Source organism: Dicentrarchus labrax, unplaced genomic scaffold (assembly GCF_905237075.1).
Source record: "Dicentrarchus labrax unplaced genomic scaffold, dlabrax2021, whole genome shotgun sequence".
Classification (NCBI taxonomy): Eukaryota; Metazoa; Chordata; class Actinopteri; family Moronidae; genus Dicentrarchus; species Dicentrarchus labrax.
This window is the reverse complement of record NW_026136711.1, coordinates 21726562-21747783: the sequence shown is the minus strand read 5'-3', so window position 1 is coordinate 21747783 and position 21222 is coordinate 21726562. Positions and strand designations below refer to the sequence as shown.

General features: G+C 37.0%; 3 protein-coding genes across 4 annotated transcripts in view; all 3 read right to left on the bottom strand.

Moving 5' to 3' along the window:
* Positions 1–27: 27 nt before the first annotated feature.
* Positions 28–5088, bottom strand: LOC127372237 (protein FAM107B). Its single transcript, XM_051415762.1, has 5 exons — positions 4360–5088; positions 3097–3148; positions 1849–2029; positions 1516–1660; positions 28–1086 (listed from the first exon to the last, which is right to left on the bottom strand). The coding sequence occupies exons 1-5, from the start codon at positions 4381–4383 to the stop codon at positions 979–981; spliced, it is 510 nt and encodes a 169-aa protein (XP_051271722.1). The 5' UTR covers positions 4384–5088; the 3' UTR covers positions 28–978.
* Positions 5089–5171: 83 nt separating this feature from the next.
* Positions 5172–7349, bottom strand: si:dkeyp-67f1.2 (uncharacterized protein LOC556106 homolog). The gene is made up of 8 exons (XM_051415761.1): positions 7172–7349; positions 6987–7085; positions 6707–6887; positions 6564–6622; positions 6128–6178; positions 5945–6029; positions 5737–5863; positions 5172–5604 (listed from the first exon to the last, which is right to left on the bottom strand). Exons 1-8 carry the CDS (start codon positions 7182–7184, stop codon positions 5500–5502), a joined length of 720 nt encoding a protein of 239 aa, XP_051271721.1. The 5' UTR covers positions 7185–7349; the 3' UTR covers positions 5172–5499.
* A 6954-nt stretch (positions 7350–14303) lies between these two features.
* Positions 14304–21222, bottom strand: part of cfap20dc (CFAP20 domain containing) — a 29129-nt gene continuing 22210 nt past the window's right edge. For both annotated transcript variants that reach the window (XM_051415757.1, XM_051415758.1), the window contains exons 15-17: positions 19575–19636; positions 15772–15866; positions 14304–14929 (exon numbers count right to left, since the gene is read on the bottom strand). In XM_051415757.1, coding sequence (XP_051271717.1) covers positions 14811–14929; positions 15772–15866; positions 19575–19636 — 276 coding nt within the window. In that variant the 3' untranslated portion in view covers positions 14304–14810. The remainder of the gene's footprint in view (positions 14930–15771; positions 15867–19574; positions 19637–21222) is intronic.

Here is a 21222-nt window from a genome sequence, read left to right as displayed (position 1 = left end):
CATTGTGTGTTCTGTCATTATATAGTAACTTTATTATTCAGTGTGGTTTGAGGAACAGATGGATACAGGTGGTGAGCAATATGCAAAACCAGAGATTTCAAAGATACATTGAAAACAATGAACACAGGCAATGTGATGCAACCCACATAGCACCCCTCTAAACTTATGATAAATGTGTTTGTTGCCATCACTATAGATTCGTCAGTTTGTAGAGGGTTTAAAGATAAATATCAGCTTAATTCTTCTGCAATACTTGTATACTTATAATTATCATTTTATGAGATATTTATTTGTTCTATTATTTTTTATTAAAGAAGTCTTCTCCTCGGTTAAAACATATCTTTCATAATCAAATGAATATTATGTATAATATTAGTATGTTTCATCACTGAAAATGCATTCATTTATCATGAGAAAATATCATGTTGCTCAAGAATGCTTAATGTAAATACTATTAAAGGGCATACAAAGGACACAATAGTTAGTGTAATAGTAATTTTATATTGATGATAATTCTCTGTGTCAACATCAGTCACATCATTAGTGCCCTCTTAGAACCTCAGACAAAGGATTGTTGACCAGTATATTGATGACGTTAACACCTAAGATGGCTGAATAAAACAATGACGTATGAAAGGAAAACTGAATACCAAAAAACACATTGTAAAACCATGCAGTAAAACTCATTATTAAACTTACAACATAGAAAAATATGCATCTTGTTCAGTATTATGAAAACAGTAGCAAGAGCCACTGCAGACACATAAAAACATGTTACAGAATAGTAACACAACTACTGTATATATGACACATCCAGTTTACACAAAATAACTCAGCCATCTAGACTTAATGATGTTACTCAAGTGGAATCGTTTGAATAAAAAACACCAATAGTGACTTTATATCGCCTGTTGTTATTCCTAACAGTCCATTGTGTTGACTGTCAAAAAGAAAATACATGTAACATACAATCACAAATCAGAACTGTAGAACTTTTTCTCCTGCATCCACTGCAGTCCTTCTCAGTCCCTCTTTGACTCGGAGGAACTCTGGCCCCTCTAGCTGTTGTTCTTTGTCTCTCTCCAGCTGTGGGGATATTAAAACATAGTCAAATATGGAGCTCCTATGTGTTGCCACGGTAAACTATTTTCACAAGATACTTTACGAAATGGTCTTACAAAATAATTTTGAAGAGAAGAATCATTAATTATCTTTTAGTTCATATAAGTAGAGCTCTCAGAAGGCATTAATACAGGTAGTGTTTCCTGTCTGTCTTCTAGTGACTTCTGCTGTGCCGTTAACAATGTGTACACTGCCCTCCACTGGCTGACTACAGAATAACTTGATGCTTCACAGATGCCACCAATGTCAATCTTCTGTGTTGAAATACTGTCTATTTGTGCATGATACAATAAGTCATGCTCTCAGAATAGATAGACTTGATTTGTCAACCACTGTGATGATTTGTCAGTAAAGTATATTTGTGTAAAATGTCCAATAGAGTCCAATGCAAACCTTTTCTAGCCTCTGTTGTCTTTTCAGCAGCTCTTGATGAAGTGGTGATTGCTCTTCCTGATCCCCGCTCGCCTTCATCCTTTGTTCCCATTTTCTCTTTTCTAAAGCCCTCTGGAGTTCACTCTTTCCTTCTTGCGACACTCTCCTGACAGAAACACAAAAGTACTTTATGATTTATAAGTAAAATGAAACCGAACTGTGAATGTTTACAACTCTCTCTCTCTCTCTCTCTCTCTCTCTCTCTCTCTCTCTCTCTCTCTGTGTGTGTGTGTGTGTGTGTGTGTGTGTGTGTGTGTGTGTGTGTGTGTGTGTGTGTGTGTGTGAGAGAGAAACCTCTTATGGCTCAGCCGCAGTTCTCTGTGGAGCTCCTGGTGGCTCTTGGAGGCCGTTAAAGGATTGAGAGGTTTTTGGGGTCTGATGAGATTTCGGCTGTCCTCTTCACCCTGTACTGTCGGAGCCTGAAGCTCTGAGTATCGTTCTTGCTGTTCAGTTTGGTGTGTCTGCATTGCTGAGGCTGAAAATGAAAACATACCAACTTACAGCGAATATGTTTTTTATTTAAAGGAGAAAAAAAGTAATTTAATCAAAGTGCTATTATGATGTTAAGTCAGTTTCTTATGTTTCAGCTACACATGATCAAGGTTGTGTGGTATGTTTCACATGTAATTTACACAAGTGTGTAAGTATTAAGCTCATTTTTGAGGTTGAGTAAGACTTGTCAAGGGATTGTAAAAAATAGACTGAGAGAGCACTGAACAAAGGGTATACACTTATTATCTTATCAGTCCGTTTATAATAAGACTTCTAGAGAGTTTACTTTGTCTGTCCTTCCAATTTAAAACTTTATGTCCACGCTGGATATCAATAAGTCTACAAACCTGCAGCATATTCAACTGTAGATGCTCATTCTAGTCTCTCTATTCACACACAGAGCAGCCATCGTGTCTACTAAATGCTAAGGCTAACAGTAGTACAAGAAGAGAAGCAATGTCTGTCAAAAGCTTACATTAGCAAACATTAGCCACCAAAAGCTAAGGCTGTAGCAACAAAACCCCTGAGGCCATTGACATGAACGAGGGAGTGTTTGGTTGCTTATGGATTTGTCTAGTCACTTGCAAAAGGAAGACTGTGCTATTTCTTCTTTCAAAGTTAAACACTTCTTGCTTTAAAACTTATTTTACAAGCCTGAATGTTGAATGTCACAAGGCAAATTGTTTATTGACAGCAACATAACAGTTCATTGACTTTACAAATTGTGGCTCACCCTTTTACTGTTTAATGACAGCCAGAATCAATAGAGTGAGCACCTATGCTTTATAGCACAGATTCACAGGGATCCAGCCATATTCCTGCTACTTCTTCACTGTTTCTTCCCTTAGTCACACAAACAGGCCAGAAGAGGCTTACATAATAATAAGAATGATAATAATCAATTGTATGGATGCCAGTGGCAGCAAGAGGTTCCTGGGAGGTATCAGATGAATAAATATAGATACTAATTTTACAGTCAAAATAATATTCCTCCTTGGTCAACAGTGAAAACATCAGCAATATCACACAGAATATTTTTAGATTTCTCACCAGACCCGTTCAGGTGTGTTTTGCTTCTGCTGGGAAAATGTTGCACATCTCTCTGTCAACAGAAAAAGCCAATGACACGTCAGACAGAATAAAATATATCTCATAGTTATTACAATCTTATCCCTAAGATATAGTGAATTAGGAAGTGTGGAAAGTAAAAAGAAAAAGTGCAGTAAATGCATAGTCTGACCCATGATAACACTCCAAATAGATAGAAATCTCCCAGTCAGTTTCATGCAAATGGAGCGTTGTGAGCAACACAAAGCTGTATTATGATGCTGACAGATAAATTAAGTGTCAGCTCCTAGTTCCACATGTCCAGTGAAGCGAGTGCCCTTACTGGGGAGGTGGAGCGCTGCCACCTCATTAATGACAGGATCAAACAAAACACAGTCTGATTCCCACTGAGTTACTCATTTGCTGGAGTTTGAGCAGAATTAATGGTCGAGACAAGAGCTATGCCCCTGTGGTATTCAGACTGGACTGCTGAATAAAGTGATTCTTTCTGTTGTTGTTGAAATGCTTGATCAGTATTTGATGTGTCAGACTATACTTTTAGCCCTGAACATGGTCTACTTCATCATCAAGCAATGTACATGTTATGTAATGTTTCCCTTTGGCGTCAGTTGTAATTTAGCTGCACTGAGTCTTGGCATCTACACACACAAACAATATAGAGAAGCACTGTTAAATGTGTTAAAAAAAAAAAAAAACCTGCAGCCAATATTCAAATAAAGTCGTTAAAACGAGTTTCCAGTGAATTTTCAGAATGAGGAAAAAGTGAAATCCAAATGAGGCATTTTAATGACAAATCTGCTGCTGGCTGCTGTTTGGTTGATGGGAGTATAGTCATGCTGTTTGGCTGAATCTCCGACAGTGGGTATTGTGTGGAGAAGAATTAATAGGACATGACGGGATAAACACTCTCCAAGGCCAACTCTCCAGCGTTGGCAAGGTTCTTTATTATTGGATAAAGACCTGTGTTTGGTGCAAGAACTCACTGTCTCTGGGAAATAAAAGGTAGAGACAATAATAACAGACAAACCACACAAAAGCTATAAAGTTCTGCAAAATAAAAGCTTAAATGTGATGACGAATACACAAGTAATACTGTGTGTAGCCTTTATTATGAAATGTGTAAGTAAGACTGGGTTTTTCATTATCTTTAATCTCCTTAAATACACAGTGCATGCCAAGAAAGTATTTTTCACATGACGAGTACTGATACCAAAGTAAAGTAAGTATAAAAAATTACAAACTTACCTTCTTTCCATGCGTGACTCCCATATCCTCACTGTCAGAGTCCAGATTTTGTTTCTTCACAAACACCTCCTGGGCTCACAGCGAGTTTCAATAACAAATTGAGGTCTTTCTCTCTCTCTCTCTCTCTCTCTCTCTCTCTCTCTCTCTCTCTCTCTCTCTCTCTCCACCAGAGAGAAACTTCTGTGTGTTTGGACCAATGATGATGCTCCCGGGGAAGCAGCAACCAAGTGTAAGATAAACCCTGAAGAACAGGCCAAAAGGGCTGGAAGGATATTTATTACACAGCAGTGGTGGGAAGCTAATGAGGACATTAACGGTACTTAAATAGAATTCCAAAGCACTTGTACTCAGTCTTTTAGCATATCTTTTTTTTCCACTGCATTTCAGAGGAAGAAAACGGTTATAGTTAGTTTTCACCAGAAATAGACTTCTCGCCCTTTATTTGGCCCCTGCCCCTCAAATGGCATGAGTCTGCCACTGCATCTGTACTTTTATTTAAGTCTGAGTTCTAATGCAGTTTTACTTTTAAATGAGAATTTTTACACTGTTGCATTGGTACTTTTAAGTAAGTAAATCCACCAGTACATCCACCACTGACGTAGGAGGAGAAACGGAAGTAGTACACACATAAATACATGAATAGAAATAATGAGAAGGAAAGAAAACTTGCTTCCATGTTAAGAAAAAAAAAGAGAAATATGATATTAAAGAGGGAACTATACAGATCACATAAATTTGAATAATAAATGACCCCCTTTCCTCCAGGAATCAGAACAAATGATGTTCATTTATCTCAGAGGGACAAAACTGCCTGCATATTAAAGTACACTAGTCAAGTGTATTTTATTTATATAGCCCAGAATCACAGATGACAAACTTGCCTCAGATAGCTTCACAATCTGTACAAAATGTGACACCTGCTATCCTTTGACTTCGATTCCAGATGAGGAAAAACTCAAGGAAACTCCAAGAAGAGCAACAAAGGAGGAATCCCTCTTCTTACTGAGCCCAGTAAGTTAGGTTTTGAGTTTCAAGGGGTGTAAAAACCACTTGGAGGGGCATCATTTGTACATGGACATTTAATGGTCTTGAAAGATCATTAAAAGATAATAATTTTCTCCTTTTGATCACAATAGTCCTTTAAGGTTTATTTCCGTCGGTTTGGTTCCTAGGGAAGCATCCACCCACCTCCACAGTCTCCGGCCATTCTTCGTAAATGTTGGTTTCCTTATTATTAACAGCTTTCTGACATGTGAACAGGGAAGAAGACATTTGTTTTGCCATCAATTATGTTTTTTTACTTTTTGCATATTCTAAAATACTAGATGGTTCTGACACAAATAGAACAAAATGAATGCAGTGGAGAGGGTCACTTACCTTCTCAAAGGGGCTTTTGTTTCCTGTCCCTGCTCTTCCAGCAAACACCCAGTTGTCTCTGACTTTTACTGACTTGATCAAAGAGCTTCCCATTCCAACAAATATCTCCCTCATTTCCTTTGTCATTCTGCCACAGAGTAGAAGAAAAGGGTCATGCTGTGCGATATGAAATCATTTTAGCTGTTTAATCATTGAGATTTAGGCTTACTTTGCTGTCACATCATCAAACGAGGCCACCAAAACAATCATTCCAGATTTGATCTCCTTCAGGAATGCCAGGATGTCTTCTTTGTCTTTTGTTAGAGTCATTAAAAAAAGCAGATCATTTTAAGGTTTCAATAAACTTGGAAACTGAAAACAGAATTAAAAGATTTTTAAAAACGCCTCTTACGTCCAATTTTCATATTAAGAAAGCCAGATTTTTCCACATCTCCATTTTCACCTGAAATAAAAAACAACATCATTAATAAGTGATTATTATTATTAATAACCCATTTCCAGGTCTAGATAACAGCAGTTCTGGAGCTTTTGATAATATCACATGAGATTCATCAGCAGATGGAGTTTACCCAGTTGTCATTAAATTGTAGATCGTCTTTCTTTTTTACGGAAGCTCAACTAATTAGTAAACCAAGCCAAGATTGTTTTATCAACTGATATTTCCAAGTTCAAAAATTAAATTTGAAACAATTTTATTAGACATTTTAAGCTTTTTTAAGAAAGGGCATTACAAGTTTAAATTATTCATCATAAGTGTTTCATAGTTCAGTTTACAAATCCAACAGTATGCAAACACTAGTACAATATAAACAGAGTATTTTACTCACCGTTTACCACCACAATGTTCAGTCCTGGACCCACATTATTCAACAGGTGGGCCATAATACTGTTGAGATAGCAATAAGGTTTAGTTTCACTGCAGAGGAACTATTTTGTCAAACAATCAGATTCTACCATGTTAAACACGTACATTTTACCATTGAAACAGATCTTTGGTCCGACAACATTAGCTGCTCCACTCCTGATATGTATAGCAAAATGGTCGGGTGGGCAGACTCTGGAGAGGCCGCATTTTGGCACGGACTCTTGCAAGGACATGGTAAATGTATCTGTTTTGAGTTCTGGTTTGATTTGATCTAGGTGACTAAACCCTGAAATAAAAGAAAGGAGATAGCATTTATGGCAAATAAAACTATGGATGAAAAGACGTAGCTGAGGATTTAGATTGTAATAAGCAGAAATGAGCTCACCAAGAATGTGTTTTGTTTTCTCCTGTACATCAAATACATTGATGGAGATCCCCCATGTAATTAGGGAGACAACGATTATGGCACCAAAGTGCAAAATAGCTGTGAATCACAAAGACTAGATAGATGAAGATCTGCAGACATACAACCAAAACCATTTTTTAAAAATAAATAAAGTAAAAGCTCACCTCGATATCTCATATCTGCAATAAATCTGAGACTTTCTGTTCCTAAAGGGAAGAGCTGAGGCCTTTGAAATGTACTTCAAGTACTTCCTGTCAAAAAGAAAAGAAAGATACAGCAGAGCTTTGGTGTCATCTCATCTGTGAACACGCTCCCTGATAATTCCTACAACCATGGCTTGTGCGAGAGGTGTTTGGATATGCAAAAAGAAGTGTCGGCCCTCCTCCTCCTTGCTACACAAAAAACCAGGATGTGGCATTATATATATACACACACACACACACACCCAATGAACTAGATGATCAAGTTTCTCTCTTTTACAATGTCAAACTGGGAGAGTGCCCACCAGTAATAGATACTGTTTGTAGGGAACAATGTGGTCTGCAAACAGCAGATTGTGCTTAGCTGGTGTGCAAACAAGCATTTGAAACCTGGAGAAGAAATGATACAAAAAGGGGGAAAAAAAGGCCAAAAGCTTCATATTTCAAATTGAATGAGTAAAGGAAAGAAAATAGGTTTAAAAAGATCAGTGTCATTTATCAGACTTCTCTATTTGCATGTGGATTTTAGTAATCCCTTTTGATGTGTGGATAAAACTGATGAAAAATAATTGCTACAGACCATTTAATAAAAAACCTAAAAAAAAAAGAAAAACCTCACTAGAAGCAAATAACTATGAAAAGAGCACAAGCACAAAATCTGGTAAGAAAATAAAAATGCAATTATGTTAGATGAGAAATTAATTTACAAAACCACATTTCACCTGCAGGTAAAGGTTACTGAGATTAAAACTTGTTTTTCAAAGGAAACCGGGCGAAGAGGGAGTGCAAAAACTGGAGTTATCACAATAAAGACAACATACAGGCCAATAGTCTGTGTTTTTGTCAGGACATAAAGCATTAAAGTCCATATTTGTGATGGATGGGCAACTCTGAATTAGTTGTTATTTACATATAAATGGTGACAGGCATGATAATCCCTTTAAGCAGAGGTCAAGCCCTTGTCCTCAGTAGGCATGTGACGATCCTTAAACAGTAGCTCTTATCTTCCTATCCAAACAAAAATGTCTCTACAGGCAGTAAAGAACTGGTATTATGATTGTTATTAAAGTTACTGTGGCCAAACCATAATACATAATGATAATTTTATCCATCAATAAACAGTAGAGTAGCTGATGAAAGAATTAAAGCTTCTACATGGCTATATTTTGAAAAATGAACCACATACAGACGGGTGACAAATTACAGGAAGAACCAGCACAAAATCCATCAAATAGTTGGAAGGCTGCCACGAGCCTCCAGAAGAGCTTCAGTGCTCCTTGGCTTTAATGTGTCACCCATTTATATCACATGAAATTCAATGTATAGAAGTGAATGAAATTACCCCAAACTAATTGACACACAGTGAACATAGGGCCTTTTCAGCAGCCCACTTTGCCTGGTCAGTAATCCAATAACTCTGAGAGAATTAAGAAGAACACTTGAAAGCTTGTTTAATATTTATAATAAGTGTGTTCGCAAACATTAGTCTGGGTCACACGTTTAATATTGTTTTCTTGCACTGGCTGTATCTAAATTACTGGTACAGACTTTCAACGTCATCACTGTGAATGAGAATTGGTTCTCAATTGATTGAGCTTGTTAAATAAATGTGAAATAAATAAAATTAAAATCATTTAGATGTTGCTAAGATACAGTAAATGCCATGAAAAATGTTTCTGACACCTGAAAGTTATTGTAATGAAATGTCAAAAAGCATTAAAAGACACACTAGAGGTACCCCATGGTGCAGTACAGGTTATAGGTCTTCCAGTTTATTTGTCTCTGTAGTTCCTGACTTCCCTCTTTGCTAAAGTAATGATATATATATATATATATATATATATATATATATATATATATATATATATATATATACACATATATATATTAACAGAAGGCTGTTACATATAAAGGGATTTACATTATAACAACACGTTTATAGTGTAATACTAAAGAGAACCAGTAGATGGTCTATGTGTACTACTTTGTACTGATCTGAGGGAACATTGTGCATCCAGAGAATCAAGACTGGATAACATTGTAGGAATAAAATATCCATGTTTGTTGCTTTTTTGGTAAACAATCACAGCTTATTTAAAATGGGCAACCTTGGGAAGTCAGCAGTTCAAACAATATAAAATATGTATTTTCTAACAAAGCAAAGATGCTCTTCAGATAAGACAGAACGAGTAAATTATGCAGGTCATGAGTTGAATCTGAGCAGGTGGCAAACACAACAGCCAGTCCACAGGAGGAATATATTTAATAAAGAACATATGTATTTCTCAAATATACACCAGAATATACAGCGATAACACAGGAGTCAACATTAACATCATACCATCATCAGTAACTGTAGAGAAAACCCTTTCATCAGATGTAAAATGTGCAATAATACCAGAACTACTCATAAAACACGTGGAGACCGATGACAACAGATTGATTCCATTGCTTAATTTGTTGGCCATACAAACACTAATTAAAAGAGAAAGCATGGTGAAAGCTGTGACCAGCATCCTGTCACATTAATGTTCACATAATAATGTTCCCTGGGAGATGCAGTTGCTGGGTGTTTTTTTCTTCTTCTTTGTGGCAAATGTAGCTGTCAGAAGATATCATGCAACATCACTCAGCCTAGAAGTCCATTAAAGAGTCTGTGGACAGCAAATTAACTTGAAGTGGGTTAATGTTAGCATGAAAAGGGAAATACATTTCAAAGGAAACTGGCCAACTGGTAGATAGCTGCAGTCTTAGTGTGACTATTTTTAGCTGCAAGTCAATCAAGGTGTTTTAAATCATCAGAAATGTCATATTCCGTGTGTTGCTTTGTGGAAATTGTGCTTATTTTACAACAGCTGGATAATATTGTGCATTCTCTGACTTATTCAGACAGATACTGAATGAATGTATAAATTCTTTATAATGCAACAACTCCCAATACCTGCATTAATGAAATAATTCTACAGTGAAAGGTTTTGTTACATTCCTATTTATTATCTTGTTTCTGTTAAATTATTACCTTGAAACCACTTTCTTTCTACAGGTTTTTATCTCCATTCGTCAATATCATGTGTATAATACAATACATACAACTAGATTCTGGGCATTTAATCATGCCCGAATTAATCATACATTTTTATTCTCAAATTAGTTGACAGTATTTTATAAAATTAGTGAAAACAAGAAGAATCTGAGCGGTGGAGTGTTGATTCTCAGTTGGATCAGCAGCAGTAGCCACCTTTTCACATAGCTAGAAGTATTTTGATCAAAGACGTAGGTCAGAATATTTATATCAGTCTAGAAATTAATAAATTATTGTACGATTTTCTTATGCTTTCAAAATTAATGATAGTATAATAACCATGTAGACATACTGTGTAAATTACTGTATTTTAGTACACTAACTCTACTTAAAAGTTTAGCTGTGATGACATTTTATGATCAATAAATATTTTACGTGCAATACTTGATTGTGCTATCTTGTTAGGAGAATACTGATTGTGAAAAATATAGATTAAATGGTTCTTTTACCTGAAAAACATGCAGAGGAGTTTGCAATATTTTATTCAGCCCTGAGTAGTGCCTGCAGGTACAACCCTGCCCCTACGAGTGGGTCAAGGAGTAGCTTGTATGTAGCCTGAGGGGTGAAACTCAGTGCAAATAAAGTCCCAAATTATTGCTGTGAGCTCAACATATCAATATGTTTATCACCTCCTCTTTTCTCACATCTGGGTTTCAACAGCTGGACAGTAAGACAAGCTTTAAAGAATCTGGTAAAACATCAGATTAAACTCAATACTTCACATTAAACATAAAGAAATAACACTCAATTCAAGCCAGATAATGAATACAAACCCAGTAACATAAACTACACGACAGCTGTAACTCATTGATAACCTGATTAGTCAGTCCACAAAAAATAATATCAGCAAGTATTTTGATACTCGATTACTAATTGAGGTTATTGTTCAAAAAAATATGCCAAACATTTGATGGTTCCAGCTTCTCAAATGTGAGAATGTGTTGCTTTTTCCTGTTTTAAATTATATCAAATTGAATATTCGGGAGTTTTGGACTCCCAAATGGTGATGAAGTCACCATGGGCTGCAGGAAATTGTGATTTTCTTTCTTTACCACTTTCCTCGGCCATGTGCACCAAATGATTCATCAATAATTGAAAAAAATATTCTGAAGATTAATCAATACTGAAAATAACCATTAAACAATCCATCCACAAAAGAACCCTCTTTTTTTCAGGTTGGCCGAGCAGCCTCCCAGTCTGCGATTTACTCCAGAAGATCCTGTCACAAGGAAAAAAAAAAGTTACAAATGACATGTGATGTGATGAGGAAGGTTAGAGCTGTGTCAACTTGTGCTGTGGGACGGATGACTGTGAAAGCCACAATCAGGGAAAGCCACGATGCACTGACCTCGTCTGACTCCTCTCCCACTGTGCAGGGCCCCCTGTCGCCATCCTCCTCTCTCACTGCTGAACCCTGATCCTCCATCCGCCTCAGCACTGAGTATCTGTATGTCGCCTCGCTGAAATAAAGTGATGTGACAGACCAGGGAGATGTGTCTTTACTGCACAAAGAATTTTAAATAACGCTGTTATGGCTCGTTAATAAAGTTAGCTTACTTGACAGGGAAGCAGTATTTTCGGATGATCAATACAGCAGCAACGATTGCTGCCACAGAGACGAAGATCACAGACGCAATAATCCCAGGGTGGAGCCTTAACCTGGCCTAAAAAGACAAATGAATCCAATAAGATCTTACAGTGGGGTAGTTAAGGAGCCCATAAACCTAACAGCTCAATTCATGATGTGTGGCTCAGATAAAAAGGAAATACGGGGCGGGAGATATGACAGCTGAACAGCGGTGTATTATGGATCACGCCGGTGTACAACCCAAAAGCTCAACAGCAGGGGTGTGAATCCCTGGGCCAAGCAGGGAAAGTGATGCATTTTTGACAATAAATGATAACTCCCATCAGAAGTGGAATCACTACATCTTTAAAGCCAGAGCTATGCATAAGATCATAGGTAATGTTTGGAGTGCAGTATGACAACATTAAGTCTTTGTAGTGATATTTAGGATTCACATGGATTATGAAACATAAAAAATAGTTAAAAATCCAGCAGGAACAATTAATCACACAGGTGAGGAGGGGTCATGTATGAAAAACAATGAAAAACTGTGATGTGATATGACCATACTTCATTTATTATAATTACATGACATAACATATCAGAAATCTAGAATGGTTGAATTTATTTATACTAAACAAAAATGTTACCATCAAAATTTCAAAATGCATAAAAAATACAAGGAAATTATTCAAAGTGAGGTTTTGAGCACTTTTAATAGGCAGAAGCTTTACTTCACTGCTAAATAATGCCAGATTTGTAATTCCAACAAATTTAAGCATATGCAGTCGGTGCATATTGTGAAGTCAGACACATCTTACTACTTCTTCATGAATTTATGCTTATATTTCACTTAATTATTTGTATTGGATTAGGAAGTAAATCGCGCAACCTGAACGATTCCAGATAAAAAATAAACTATAAACTGTACCAAAAAAAAGGAATATTATGCTATACAAAGATAATTGAGCCTTCCTAAAATCAATTAGTGTGAAGTGGTTCCAATTTTTCCAAGAAATCAATGTAGTGCTTTCACTGCAGAGTGCATCAACCATAATAATCCCACTACATGATGTCAGCCTGTGTTTGAGTCTTCCAAGAACTACATCACGAAAACATTTCCATCTTTCTACTAACACGTTGAGGCCTACATGTCAAGAATATTATACATATATATATAGTACATGCAGTGTATCGTGGGCTTGCATCTGCGAATGTAATGACAAGCAACTCCGATGATCTTAATAATACTGACGCGCTTGTACTTGCAAACAATTACAGCAGGATTATGATGGATCTCACAACCATATGTCTTTACGTCCTTACCTGTTGTGCTGACATCCTTTAGAGCCTGGTTGACCTTATGGTTTCATTATGGAACAACAAAACTCGGAACATTAAAGCCTAATTTAAAAATAACCCCGAATTGGTGGGGGAATATTTAATGACTTAATAAAAAAGTTTTTTTGTCTGACTGTTGCCGCACTGGACCAAACGCTATGTTTGTTTACTTCCTGGTTGCTCTCACCTGTTGCGACAGGCATCATTTCCACGCCCCCTTTCAGGAAACAGCATGTGATGTGGAGACGTGTGTCACGTGGTTCATTTAAAACAATGTTGAGGCTTTACATTTTTGCTGCACGTAATAGATTTTTGTTTTACTATCTTTTTTAGAAAAGGAACCCATTTCAGTGGATGATCCTCTTTGCAATATTTCTTATCATCAGATAGAGAATTAGGAAAACAATACTGTGAAGCACATGAATGGTGCTCAATAAAGTATCTTTCTTCCTCAAGGCACAATTTCTAGTACCAGTTGTTGGTGCCATCTAAGTTTATTCAAATGTTTAATTTTGTGTCTAAACTAATTTTTATATTCAAGATGTTTTGTTAAATTGTGGCTATTATTGTTATTGGACAAAATTAATTATATTCAATATTTCCTGCTTGGGCTATTGTTTGTTGAATCTGGCGAACTGGTGTGAAATGTGTTTTTCACAAATAATGAACAGTTCATATTCTGTAATGTCTGACAAAAGGATTGCCCTCCGACCTGAGCCCATCGCTCACTCACTGATTCAGTTGGGGTATTGTTTGAATTGTTAAAACGACTGGGAATCACAATGTGACAAGTTTTCTTGTCATTGTGAAGCGACAATTCCTCTCCGGCTGAAAATGATGATCAGGTGTGATCAGTGTTTCTGGCAAAAGTGCTGTAAAGACTTGCCCATCTGTTGTTGCTACTGGTTACAGGCCATAATAACACTCCAGTTACAGGTTCAACTGTGAATACAGGTATTACAACAAGGGACAATTGTAGCTGGAATATTCAACATTTCAAACACATTCATATTCTTCTTTTATCACTTCTACTTGTGGGCCTATTAAATAGTCGCAAGTAAAGCACCAGGACACTTTAATTAAAATCCACACATGAAATCAGCAGCCAAAATTTCAGTTCAAATTTATTTTAAAATAATATATGTACACATGAACATATTTTCAATTACTTTTTATACACAAATTATGATAAATAAAGAACAAAATGACCCATGCTGTAATATTAATCCAAGCAAAATTCAAATGTAAGAAATCTTCTGAGTAAAAAGAAGCTCCAGGATGTTCTTTCAAAAGGCTTACATATTAATTTGCTAGCCAAGACATCTGAAAGGAATATCTCTACCATCAGATGTGCTACTGAATGGGCAACAACTCACTTTTTGCATGTATCTGATTTATTGAATCGCACCCATTTACACACTAACATGACTCTTCTTATGGAGACACAAAGCTCCTGTTATTCTCTCAAAAACAGCAGCAATATGGAAGGGTTTTTGTGAATTGGGGAATTCATTACTGATCAATAAGCTAGGCCTAAAAAAAAAAACATCCTGAAGCCATTCATCCCGTCAATGACTTCTGATTTATTAATTCGGATTCACTTGAGCTTTGAGTCAAGCTAGTTCATAGTACTTCCCCGTCTTTGGATCGAAATAGCAGTTCAGGCAAGGATCATAGAGCAGATTCAAATACTCGTCCTCATTCTCCTCTTCTTTCACGGTCTCATCCCCTTCTGTAATAATGTAAGAAAATCACTCTGCAGCACTTAGAAGTAATTGTTCAAAACATGCATAGATAACAGTGCTACACTAATTCAAATCAATTAGGTTTGCATAGATCATATATAAAATATATACTGTATTTTTACTGTATTTACGTTAGATGGATGCCAGATATGAATAAGGGCCTACTCAATCAGCTGTTTTTGGAATAAAATGAGATGTGCGGATGGCGCGGTGACCTTCAGACTCAGGTGGATTTAAAAGTTTTCTGCCGTTGCCATTTTTTCTTTCATCAATCAAGACCTAAGACACCCAGACTCTGTACCACATTATGGAGCAGTAAAGAGATTCCCTGTAATCCCCACTACTTTAAAGCATGTGAATTTAGCTGTTAAATTGACAGGCAGTGAAATGCTAAAAAGGTTATGGAATGCTCCAGGAGGAACATTTTATCTTATCAGAACTTCGGCGACGATAATGAAAACTAATTATAAGACACATTGTGTAAGAGGTTTAAAACTGATGTTGTAAACTGAAAAGGTTTCATCAATTAACCTTGTCGATGTGTCTAGGGGGTACAGACCTGTAATGAGCCTGTCTCTTTTGACCTATGGAGTTATGTGGAGGACAGAGAGCTCCACTCTCATGGGGTTTTTACCCTTAATTAGATACAGTTTCACATGCTTTCCCACCATGCTGAGTGCACTCTTTGGTGGAACATTTTTGTAAGCTTTGACACTAGTGGATGATTCCATTAGTTCAATGCATCTGAATTAGTGTGGTTAATGTTAAAGCATTGTATTGTTTGCCGTCTGGGGGCAAAAGGACCAAAATTAAGGTTACTGTACTGTACCTCCGATTAGATTTCCCCGATTGCTCCATGTGTTGCCTGACCTTCTCCGCTGGCTGGGAGGCATAATAGGAGGGCTGAGCACATCCATCCACTCCCTAGGGAAAAGACCATAAAGGCACACAGTCATGACAACACATGCCATTACACTCACCATCCTCCTACTGTACCCTGCACATCAAATTGCCTCTATATGACATTCTAACAATGAAGTCCCATCATCATCTGCTCTCAGAAGCCCATCTAAGCTTCCATCGTCCTTGAGCTACTTCTCCCGCACACTTAGCTTCTCCGCCTCACAGTTTTACCTGAAGGATCATTTATTAGATTCTGTCTCAAGCTGTGACTTCCAAGTGTCCACATTCTGGCCCAGAGTAGGGGTCTTAACCTTGTCTGTGTCTGTGCGAGCAGGTCTTCCTTTCACTCTAAATGAGTTTATCTTCCCGGTACTGAAAAGGCTACAGTGATACATCAGTCATTTTCCAGTAAGTCACACACTGCTCTTTTTTTTTTTTACAGAATATTGGAAGAGAAAAAATGCCACAAGATGAATTATTACTTGGATGATTACTTGCAATTATCCATTTACATCTTTTGCCTCTGGACATGGCATCTCATAAGGGCACATCATAGCATATTTAATGAAGAATTATAATCTTCTTCTGTACAGTATTCAACTGACAACAGGCAATTCAAACGTTCATCTCAGCTTGGTCTGTCTCACCACCAAGTCGCTCTCTCTGAAAAGTGCATTGACTAACCACAGTATAGTCTGTCTACTGAGCACGTTCAAAATAATTCTAGTATCTTCTCTGATTAACGTTACTGTTGTAGACTTAACAGGATGTTGTTTGGAATTGGGTGCCAGTGAATCTGTCATTATGTCCTTATTACAGTAAATACTATAATAACATAGGTGCATCTATCTTAAGTGATATGGTATCTCTAACTGCAGTAATGAAGTAAAATGATCAAAGATGCCAATGCTACAAAAGAACTGTATGATAGTATATCAAATTAATTATATCTTAACTCCTGTATGAAATAGCTTTCAGTTGAATGACTTGAAATAGGCCCATAGATTTGAGCATAAAATAAAAAATAAAAAAGCAATGACAAAATGAACACCTACAAACAGGACGATTAATTTTCTATCAGATCTTTCCATGCATTTAAGCATGAATCAGAAATGTCTATTGAGGCTCTGATTTTTCTTTCTAACAAAGGCATTTACCCCACTCTAACACCCCTTTGACTATGTGATAGGCAGGAACATAGTACAAAAGTTAATGGAAGCAATTTTCGAGGACAAAGGCCTCTGCTACAGAGCTGCAAATTGGACTTCAAATTGTTAAGGGGGAGTCGTGAGAGTGATTAAATTCTTAGATTTTAAAGTCATTATAATCCAGATAGAGAAGAACCTGTGATAAAAGGAATAAATTAGTTTGATTTAATTTTGGCAAGCATAGTGTTTTTGCGCAGCAGTGAAGAATATTGAAATTAAGCTTTCCAAATATCTCCCACTGAAACAGTACCAAGGCAACTGTTTGTCTGACACCCTGGCAATTGTACTGAATTTCCCAATTGTGTTTATTGTGAAACAATTGAATTGCTACTCAAGGTCTCGCTGACAGCCTGATTTGTAGTTTACATTTGGCATGCCAGCCAAAGGCAGACCCAAGTATCACACGCAAAGGAACATGTTAAAAAATGCTAGAAAAGCCCTGGCAACACTAAGCACCATAAGAGGAGCATTTTAGCTGTCAAGAAAACTGTAGCTGTAGAGGAAGCCTTGCAGAGATGCCAAGATGCTCAAAAAATACCATGATAGAATTCAATGTAAGGGTGTCTCAGAATGCAATGCCTAAAAGAAAAGGAGCCAAAACAACGACAAATCCTGTGCAGCTGCTCTTCAAAATGTAAATCAATGCTTCCTCCGAAGTCTAATTTCAGTAGTACAGCTGCGGATGCTGTAGTGGTGTGCGAGACAAGTCGGGGAGTATGTTTGAGGTGTCTGTCAATAGAAATATTCATTTTAGTGGACATTCAATCAAGCAGCATAACCTCACTGAATATTTAAACAGCCCAAAGCACTGATATATCACATAAAAGGCAAAAACACGGTCCCGCTTGTCCTGACAGTTGATCAGATGTGAGAAATTAAACATTTTCAAATCACTTTTAAACAATAGTACCTACATATTTCAGAACATGGGAGTCTACACATGTTCACACCAGGCAACCTTGCTTTTCATCAATAAATCAAAAGTGTTAGAGAGGAGGTGGTTGCATAATTTGAGCAGAGGAACTATGATGCAATCTCTTTGTCTTGTTTTGTAATATACCGCATAGTTGTGTACACCCACAAAGAGATGGAGATGTGCAGCGACGGATGTAGGGATCTCCAAAGCAAGGGATCCATCCATATATTGCCATCTTTAGATGAATATACATTGCTTGAAGCCAGCTTTAGATACTGCCCAGAATTCAGATTGCACTACGTACTGTAAAATGCTCCCAATATTAAATTGTTGTATTTAATTATTATTAATAATAATAATAATAATAATAATAATAATAATATTGAAGAGTTTTGAGTACCTGGTCTGCTAAAACAACGTACTAAACCTGTCTCTAAGAGTTACTTGACTCGAGCCTTAACTCTCTTTTTTCCCTCTCAGGTAGATTACTAATGTCAGTTAGAGTTACACTGTACATCATTATATTTTATCTTGCCTTGAAAACTACAAAGCCCATTTGACTTCCTTTAAGGAAATTCCACTCTCAGACACTCTATCACTGCTACATGTACGTGTACCCACTCCTCATTTCACTTTGTCAACCTCTTGATCATTTGGTGGTTTTCTGAGTTATGTTAGACTGTATGTGTTCTTAGCTTTGTATATGCCTGAAGTTGATATTGGGTACACTTTCCCAAATATTTAAAATACTGCAGCAGTTTTAAGCTCTTTTGCCTCCTCCAGTAATGTAAGCCCATTCATCAATGTGTTGTCTTTCTTTAACTTACTCTGGTTTTGACCTGTAGGCAGGTAAAACAAGGTGAAACACGTCTTGTGGTTGCTTTGCATTATGAACTATTGAAGTTCCCACCATTCATCAGTCGTCCTCTGCTTCATCAATGATGGATTTCTCCTTGCATGGCTGCTGGAAGTCAGTGCTAAACAGTCTAACCCTCACTCTTCATTTATAAGGACTTGAACAAAAAACGTTATGCCTAACATTATGAAGTATATAAAAAGTTAATTGTGAAAATGACAACAGCAGTTAAAGGAGAAGAAAAATACGGTACCTGGCATACAATTTATCTATACTCATCAGTGAGAGAGATAAGCTCCAGTCAGCATATCTATCTGAGAAATTACATTTAACTTTTCATTTTGCTGTTAATGGTTACCATCAGAGTTTCATGTACATGCAGCCAAACACAAATACAGGCTACATAAGGCCATTTAGGAATGAAATACATAAAATACATCAATGTGGCTTGCACTTTTCTCAACTAGTATCACTTCCATTGCCAAGACCTGATCAATAACAACCAAGTACCCAAAGATGTTAGGTGTTTGGAGGCAGCATGTCAGGTCTTTTTAAAGAAAAAACCCAATTCACGGCCTGGCCTTCATGCACAATACATAAGAATGTACAAAACACATAACAGTGACTTTTGTTTCTATTCTTAAGCTATGCTGACCTTGTCTTGTGGCATAGATTGTATAATAAATTTAAATGTTTGGAGCTCAGCAAAGTATTCTTGCCACAAATGTGTGTGAAAGGTGCTTGCTTACCTGGGGTTTGATTGAAGGAGGGGGTTCATTTCCTTCTGATAGTGGTGACCCTGATTAGCTGGCTGGATCGGTAATATGAGGAAAAAGTAAAACATTGTGTTAAATTACATTGTGTTCACTAATTGATCTGTTAGGACATAAATAGAATATACAAACACTCACAGCACCTCAAGATTGAAAATGTTTTTTTATGGTCTGAGCGACCAATTTCATTCAGTATACGCCCGTAATGACAGCCATCACGTCTATCATCAGACTACATTATCAGCTCGATTGCTTTAGAAATGATGGCTGTCTCTCAACAGAAATTATGTGCTTCTTGACAGATAAACTGTCACCAGCCATTTTGTCACCGTTCACAGGTCACATCATTCAGACTGAGACACAGAGATATGAAAATGTACAATCAAAAAGCACAGAGATATATTTCTGTGGATCAGCATAGGCATATTTATTTCTACACTAAGAACCATATTTTTTTCTGTGCTTATTCATAAATAATAGCAGCTTAGCCAGAAAAGTCAACTATGTCATAATTTTACTTAATAATGTCTGTCTTTCCATCATGACTCAGATTTAAATGCAGGGTGAGGAGTCAATGCTTCACTGAAAACTACAGGCACACGTCAACAACATTGCCGGATCACGCCTAAGAAAAACCTTAGTACGACCACAAATTAATCTTAAAGCTTCTTACAGTGGAAATACTCCTTCTATTTTGTGTGCTGTGCTAAATTTCGAACAAGTAAAGTATGAAAGATAATTTCTGGCAAACAATGGGAGAAAACCCCACAGGAAATATGTAGAATGTAGCAAGATCCAGAAACCGAGGATGAACAAAGCAGGGTGAACAAATTTAAAATCAATGGATCAGTAAAATCTCATAATCTGTTCAGAAATGTAGATGTACTAACAAAGGATTGGAGCTGGCTTGTATTTTTGATTGGGGCCTTTTAAAAACAGCTTCTTTCTTTGTGAGCTGTGGGTATAACAGGTATAAGATAAGAATGGTGTCACTTTCAATGTACTGTAATATGCAGTAGTAAGAAACACAAGTGCATTACCCCCTCTATCTTGTCAAAGCTAAAGACCATATTATAGCCTCAGGAGGCTATTTAAGTCTAGTGCCTGCTTAAAGGCTATTACATTACATGACGTTGATGAAGAAGCAGTTTTGTTGAAGCTGCAGTCCTTGCATTGCTTAAGTAAATTTTAGCTATCTGTGTGTTCCAGTTCCTTCTTTGTGTAATCCTCTTCCAAAAATAACACGGGACCTAAAATTGTACCCTGTAGAATTGTGCAGGTAATATGTACTGATGATGATGAGGTACCTTTAGGGTGATGGAGGAAATTCTTTCGGGGAGTTAGAAGCTGAACCACTTCTGTACTCTATCTTTAATATTAAACCCGGCGCCTCAAATGGTCATTTAAACTTACATGAGCTACAGAATCAAAGGGAACGCTAAAAGAATTAGAAATGTGACTGTGAACACAGCAGTACTGGCTGCCTGTAGCTGCAGAGTCTGTGTGATGACTTGCCTGAAGCATTAACTGCTGTACAGCTTCCCAGAAAAAAAACAGGGTAGGCGTTGGCTAAGAGGTCACTACACACCAGGTATGGCTAAGGTCCTCAACCCAGTCCAACTTC